The sequence below is a fragment of the Pectinophora gossypiella genome, chromosome 2, assembly GCF_024362695.1.
Source record: "Pectinophora gossypiella chromosome 2, ilPecGoss1.1, whole genome shotgun sequence".
NCBI classification, from domain to species: Eukaryota; Metazoa; Arthropoda; class Insecta; order Lepidoptera; family Gelechiidae; genus Pectinophora; species Pectinophora gossypiella.
In genome coordinates, this window is record NC_065405.1 from 11598671 (window position 1) to 11606929 (window position 8259).

General features: G+C 35.6%; 1 protein-coding gene across 1 annotated transcript in view; it reads left to right on the forward strand.

Moving 5' to 3' along the window:
- LOC126375568 (neuronal acetylcholine receptor subunit alpha-10-like) overlaps positions 1–5237 on the forward strand; it is a 74593-nt gene extending 69356 nt beyond the window's left edge. Inside the window, exons 9-10 of the mRNA XM_050022561.1 lie at positions 163–335; positions 3851–5237. Of these exons, the coding sequence (XP_049878518.1) occupies positions 163–335; positions 3851–3982 (305 nt within the window). The 3' untranslated portion in view covers positions 3983–5237. The remainder of the gene's footprint in view (positions 1–162; positions 336–3850) is intronic.
- Positions 5238–8259: the final 3022 nt, after the last annotated feature.

The window sequence follows — 8259 nt, forward strand, 5'->3', positions numbered from 1 at the left end:
AAAGAAAGTTTATTTAGTACAACAAACAAGTAACAATTATAAATAAGGCCCTGGCTAGTTTACTTTGCGAGTTCCCATTATTTTTATCGACAGTTCAACTTATACATTCGTGGTGTTGTAAGCCTTCGCAACAAACATTGCAAGCTATGTTTATTGTGGCAGGCGGACCAGTAGCATCAGCGGGAGTGGGCGCAGGCGCTGGCGCGGACGTGTGCGCAGGGTCATGTTCCCGGTGCGCGTGCTGCGGCTGCTCGATCCGCGAGGCGGCTGCGCGACACGAACAGCGCGTAGCCGCCAACGAACGACTGGAGCGCGCTAACCTCGAATGGAAACAGGTAACGATAAAAAATATAAGATTTACTTCACACATACTCGATTTTTTATAATAAGTATTTTGGAGGTAAATTTAAGAACCACTTATGACGTGACTTCGGCATTTCTAGTAATTATTAACAGGTGCAGAAAATGTATAGGTTACATGTACTTAAAGCAATATAACGCACATTAAATACATGTTTATGTAACTATTTATAAACTTAACTAGTGAATAATGTAAATATACTATAAAACAAGCAGTTGGCAGGCACAAATAAAAAAAAAGTGAGGAATACCTAACGACCGATTTCTGTACTTTGTTTGCGTCGGGGAAACCATAAAGTACCCATGCGTGGTTTTAAAAGAGCAGACAATTTTGCACTACTCTTGAATTCTAGCTATGGCTAGGCGGCCAATCAGCTGGCGACAACAAACATTTCAGGACCCGGATACCCACCCTGCCGGTGTGGTCGACTACTATCGACCCGCTAGTCGATTAAATCTTTCAAATATTGTCCTCTCAGATAACGGCTTGAGCCGAGGTTCGCGCCCACCTGGGCACCCTCAGGCCTGTTGTCTTAAATTTTGTACCGGATGAGCCCGCAGCGCTCCCCATTTGTCCGGCCAATTAGTTACTTAATGCTATTTGTGGCAAATCTACTATAAGTCATGTCAAAAAAGAACTATTTACTCTTGAATGGTCAACAAGTGAATGAAGGCAAACGTTAGGTAAGTACTTTGGTGATTACACCCACGTACACCTAATTATAAATTGGCAGACAGTGAGGATCAATTAGTGAGGGTAAGGTTGTTTGACCGTCAAGCATTAAGAACACTTTGACTGGACTAAAAGTTTTTTGTGCTAAGCTTAGCTCATTAGTATTTAAATTAATGAGTTGAATAAATTATTTAAACGTATTCTCGCTTTTTCATGCAAGGTTGGTTTTTACTATTTTAGTTATAGGTGAGTTTATTTAGGATAGACAAATAAAATTGAGAGTCCTGAAACGCCTAACTTGTTAAAATTTAAGCATATTTTCCAGTAAACAAATAAATTATTATTATCTTAATTGTTGTTGGTTCGGTAAGTAGCATGACGCCGAATATCAATAGTAAATACTTCTAAATAAAATTTGAATCCGTGTAAATTATATCATGTTTTTTATCTCTCTCAAATCAATATTGAGAATTGAAAAAAAATATTAAAGAGAAGATAAAAAGATTAAATTCAAAATTCAAATTCAAAATATTTATTTTAGAAACTAGTCCATATTTAGTTAGTAACAAAAAGCTAAACCTAGTAACTAGATTCGAAAGATGACAACATAAAAATAAACTACATGAGGCCGGCCCGAATCACCGAAGCCGCGAGCAGCTGTTACAGCGTGCAATCGCACCCAGCGGTTCAGCAGCGGCGAGTTGTACCGGCCCACCAATGCGCTCATGATGAAAAGAGATAATTTAAATTTTAAATCGAAAAAAAAATTGAGACGGACGGGACTAGAACCCGCAGCTCTTGTCAAGCCATTACACCACCGGGTCCTCCTCCTGTCCATACGAAATTATAATGATATTATAAGTCATACTGCCGCCGATGATGATGATAATGCTGATGGTGCCGGAGTCGGTTCAATGACGAACGAATTTCGCATGGACAGAAGGAGGACCCGGTGGTGTGATGGTTAACGCGCTCGTCCCGGCTTCACAAGAGCTGTGGGTTTAAGTCCCAACCGAGACAGATGTTTTTTCAATTTAAATTTTCTCTTTGTGAGTTTCCCAAGCACGGGTAAGAATAAAAACAAAAATAATTTATAAATATTAAACGTACTAGTTCATTTGTTTTGTATATACATTACTTATTCAAGGCGAATAGATTCCCGCTGAAAATTTTGTTTTTCACAATGTTTTACTGCATACTAATACTGTCAGTTCCATTTATATTTTATTTATGATGGAGTATCAGCTAGCGTTCGGTGACACATCAAGATAAATTGCCTCCTCAGATATGGAAATATGAGAAATGTTGATACAAGAATCGCAAGAAAGCTTCTAGGCATGTGTGTTGTATTATATATTAAAACAATAAATAAATAAATCCTTTAACATACCTATAAAATATGACATGTATAATATTGTACTAAACTAAGCAGAGAGGATCGTTTCCATTCATATTGATATAGGGACCATCCTGTTGTTGATGAATATTGATGACTGAATGCTAATAGGAAACCTATAACAGCTTAAATATCTTAATACAGGTCTTTCTATCGTTAAAAAATATATTATAAGTATTCCACAAAATCCGCCTGGATATGACAGTTTAATACAATGTCTAACATGCTTAACGTGGTAGGTACCTACATACTAAGTACATAGCTCGTACCATATAGCTTAATACAGATAAATATGTTTTCAACACCTTAACTACCTTAATTTTAATTAAATTACTTAATACAAAGTATAGAATGCCAAACATAAGCAATAATATAACTACAAATAATAGCGCCAACTTTAAAACTAATGTTTATTAGCTAAAAGCCGTGCACAATCTATCCCTTAGTAGATTTCAAATGACTAAATGTTTCAAAATCAAACTCAACTAAAATAGATACTCAGGATATTATCAATGCAGCACATCTAATACAGGTATTGTAAATGTAGTTACCAACATAATATTATACCTACCACACATAAAACACATTACAAAAATATAGGTACCTCATTTTCATTTCAAATCGTTGTTACAGAGTATACTCGAACTAAACTGCAACTGGAGGGAATAAAACAGCGCATGCAAACTTAAATACTAACTTAAATATTACCTACAATGTTTAGTTCAACTATTTGAAACCTACGTGCTTTGTTTTAACTACCTTTCACTTGCATTCTCCTTCTGACTAGTTCATAATTAGTTTGTCCGAGCCAAACATGATAAGCTCGGTTAAACGAACATACCTCTATCTTCTCCGCTATTACTTAGTTACATAAACTTGCAGGTGTATTGTAAATAGTATGCATACTAATTTGCAATATCTTACACGTGTAACGTATATAACTTCATTAAGAATGTACCTAGATAGCAGCAAGAACTGCGTTTACCCTCATTATTTTTAACAAGCCATGAAAGATAACAGGTATCTGTATGTCTGTACTGTACCACCTGATTTAATAAGTCACTCTTGTCCCTTGCAAAGCCAGGAAGGTTGATGCGTTCTTGTATAATTTTGCACCTACTCTTTTCTTAGAACTATTGCAGATTAGCTGTATTTCAATTGCAAGCTAGCTGCGAAATTGTCAGCTGCAATATTTATTTACGATGCAATTATGCCAATTGCACAAAAACGGCATCCCAACTGTAATTTGCATCTGGAATATCTGGATTGCAGCTTAAATGCAGTCCATCTGTGATAACTCCTAAAAAGTACCCCGTAATCTAATAATAGCGAATCTGAAAGTTGATGGTTATTTGCGACTGTTATAGCGTAGCAGATCCGAAACGAACCTTCTTAAACATGTCAAAAATGTTTGTCAACAGGTGGCAGTGGTCGCGGACCGCGCTCTGCTCGCAGTGTTTGTGCTGGTGACCACCATATCCACAGCAGCCATCTTGCTTCCCCAACTGAACAACCTGCATGTCGGCAACACGCCGCTAAAACCTCCCTCTTAGAATTTTGTGCTCCCAATTGGGGAGTGAATTGGAGTGATCCTTCAACGAATATTGTGCTAAAATCGTGCCAAAATGATCTCTAAGTTTCGCACTCGAATGTTAGAGTTCGAAAAGTTTGAGCTATACAGCCGAACGGTCTTTTGATACGAGATGTATAACTTGGTGATACATTGGACTGTTTATTAAAATGTGCGATAGAAGTGAGGAATTAATTAAGGAAAAATTGAGAATTAATAAACAACTCATGTTAATATAAATATCGCTAAAACTGTGCCAAATGAGCATAAAAAATAATATGAAGCATCTGAATTTCAATTTATTCGATGCAATATATAAATGAATCCTCTGAACTTGTTTATATTTGAACGATATGTGAAATAAAAGTGATTTCTAGACAATGTACGAACAGTAACAATTGCATTGATTTAAAATATGAGTTTAAAGTGAATTTTGTGCTGAATCATGCTAAATGAGACGTCTCAAGAGTTATACGGGAGCAGATACGGAACTCGGTTTATTTATGTTTACTAAAGTACGGATAATATATGATTTGTTGATAAATGGACTGTATTTTAAAATAAAATGTGAAACAAATTTCAGAACGTTCTTTACAGTATAAAATACGAATATAGAGTAAGTAATCTGTTGTAAATTAATATCTATTGATATATCTTAAGTAGGTAGTAAGCAACTCGAGGAAGTGTTAAACGCAATTACTTGTGCCAATGTTTATATAACGTCAATTCATTTAAGGGTTAGATAAGTGTTATTGTTAATCGCTATTTCATTCTAATGAAATTATCGGTAGCGCTTATTTCAATTATCCCCACCGGCGTGCTCTATTTGTTTGTTTACTTTTTTAATGTTCCATTTTCGATTTGGATACGGAGCATTACAAATGTAGACGAAATAAATAATAAAGTGGAATTTCAGACGTTTTTGTAGTAGTAGACTAACTAAGCCGATGAGAATTGACACACCGTAAAAGCATTCTAGAAAATAATGATATTATCATAACAGCAATTTCAGCTAAAAAACGTATCCAAGTAAATCTAATTATTACTACATTACATTTACATACCTAATAATAAAATAATCTTCTGCTAGTTATGGACAATTGTAAGCTCAAGGTTGTTGCCAAATATGCAAATGGAATGTAAATACCTATACGAAATGTTAAAATAATGTTAATATTCTCTAAGTATAACTAGATATAAGCCTGTAAATGTAAAAATAATTGTACACGAAATAAAAATTCTGGACGTTGGTTCGAATGGTTATTCTTTGCTCGCAAAAACCTTGGAAATAAAACCCCGAAAACGAATTATTGTTGAGACGTCATACTCATAATGGTACCATTATTTTTTTTCCATTTTTTTTATTAAGTATGTTTTTTTTGTATTATGAATATCACACAATACAAAAATCAATAAAACTAGTAAGTTAATGGGATTTACTCTACATAACACAACGAATTTATCTGGAACAAATACAATTGGTTCCTTAGTCAAGAAAACCTTAATAATAAGTCCGACATTTTATCACGTTTTTCTATGATGTCACAGTGTGCTTTTTCATACTTCAAAATGATTTCGTGTTTTGACGTTTAGTAAAAAGTGACTGATTTCACTAGTTGGAAACTAGCCTATTAAGTAGTAGATCAGTCTCGTAGCTTGCTCGTATAGGGCGGAGGAAATTTCTAATTTAATAATTAAACTCAAATATATTCTTGTAGTTACCGACATCTAAGTTCACTCCAAATTATATTATCTATCGTCTATTTCAATCTTGCGTCATATTCTGATGACCCATACCCGACAGTGCACGTTCACGTTCACACGCCATTGTTGGATGCAGACAAAGCCTTGCGTCATCCATCTTGATGACGTCATCATATACGACGAGCGCCGCTTTCTCAAGGTGTCGTTTGCTTTACGAATACGAGCTTGAGCAAAATGAGCAAAGCCAACGTGGGTTTTTAAACATAATTCTACATTGAATATTAAAGTGCTTAGGTGGGTGAGGGTAGGTACTTATTTTTCTTTGTAGAATTATATTTTTGTTTTCTTTTGTACTTATTTTTATTAAAAAAACAGTTTCTACACAGGGGTGTAAGTGAAATCGTAACAAAAACTTTGAGGGATGATTCAGACCATGATTCTGAGTTGATATCAAGTGAATTTTTCCGTCACAAAAGTATGGAACTGAAAATAATTAAAAAAGAACAAACAAGACATGAATTTAGCGATGAAAAATTTCACTTGATATTAACTCAGAGTCATGGCGTGAATCATTCCCCTTAGTATTCGTTACGATGTCACTAACAACCTGTATATTAGTTTATATTACTTTATTGGTCTTCCAAGTCAGCTTCGACCATATTATTACTTTCTCTACTATTGCTAGGTAGATTTATCATTTGAACTTAATATTCTGCATAAAAAATATAACTAGGCACACGAGTTATTATTTTATTATCCTACTATAACAATATCATTTATCCTATTTTACCCCTAGTAAATAATCCCAAATCCAACGAAACGATGGGGTTATTTGCCATAAACATTATGGTCACGGAGAATAAATTGTTCTTTGATCTACAAATTATGAGACTCAATATTTCAGACGACCTTTGGATATAAGGTGACTTTGACCCTACTGGAGTCTTGTTTGTTTAGGATCCCGTTACTTGACATAAATTATAGTCAATTATGCTTGGTACATACTAAGTAACTACTTATAATACTTTATTTCCCAGGTTATTTGGGTTTCCAATGGTTAAAACTTAAAATAAAGTATTAAGTATACTCAATTTCAATAATAACACGAAATTGAAAGTACCTAGACCTACTCTCAATATTTATTTATTTATTTATTAACACAAATTACATGGACATTACAGCCAGTCCCAGTTCGACTATGTAATGCAATTATAACATTAGTACCTAACTAAAGAATTTAATAACTAACTTCGTGAATTCCGTCAACGAACACGTAAATAGGTCGATGTCAGTACACTGCTGAGAAATATCATTGATGGTCCTAAGTGCGTGCGCTACTGGAGCGTATCTGCCGATGTTGGTGCGCGAATTAAGGTGTAAATAATTGAGACACAGACTCCGGGAGACACGATACGTTTATTCAAGAGAACGTAGTGTAAAGAACATCTTAGAGCTAGTTACTTATGTTTATATACTGACCTAATGCAATAATAAATTGCTTACATCTAAAATCTTAAACTAGGTTATTGCAACAACATACAATTTCTTAATCTAGTTCTTACATGTAAAGTTGACATCAGCATTCCATAAGAATGCTGATGATGCGGAAGTGGATTCCTTAACTCGCGCGGTGGGCAACACGAATATGCGCGGGGGCCGCCTGGTTTTGCGACCGTCTACCGGCACTAATAACCCTAATGTGGACAGGATCTCTAGATTGTGGATTTTCCCTCTGAACACCTTGTATATGTACAATACTAAAGCCGTGTCTCTTCTTACCTCCAATTTATAGTATCCGACCATACCTATGACAAAAAAGGACGGATACATTAGAGGGTATAAGGGATACACGCCATACTGCAAAAAAAAATACAAATACCTTATTAAAACATGTGTTATCGACCAAATAATGGAACCACCGACTCCGCAGTCCGTGCGGGTGCTGCGCTCAATACAAACGCCAGTGTAGCTGGTTTGAATCCCCCTATCTGCGTATGTGGCGCTGACGTGCAGACCATACATCACGTTTGAAGCAACTCCTCGCACCTGATCACCCTTAAGAATGAAGCCTTGAAGTGACTGACATACATACATATTTCCCGTTAGGTAGGCAGAGGTCACGGAATTCCACTTATTACGGTACACTCATGAGCAATATAATGTACCCACTTAGGACTCAGTCGCACTAACATATTTGACATTTAGTGAGACTTCAATTTGTCAAAAAAGTTAATGTGACATGGTACCAAAGTGTATACAATGTTAATGCTCGTGACCGTACTGACACGCTATTTTTCTGATCCCCAAGACACAGGCCTATAAGCTTAGTTTGGAGATCAGAGTTCAAAAAATAATTTGTACACTTTCTATGTAGGTACTTAACTTAAGCGCACACCTGTACTAATCTCTTTGCTAATAAAAAAAAAATATTATTTTCGCGTCTTCCACTCTTATCAAAGTCTGAGTTTAGAGTACTTTTGACCAGGCCTTTCTTTAAACCATCCTGGGTTTGCGGTGTGCACACCTAATTATTATTAAGCCTTCCTCTTCCAACTC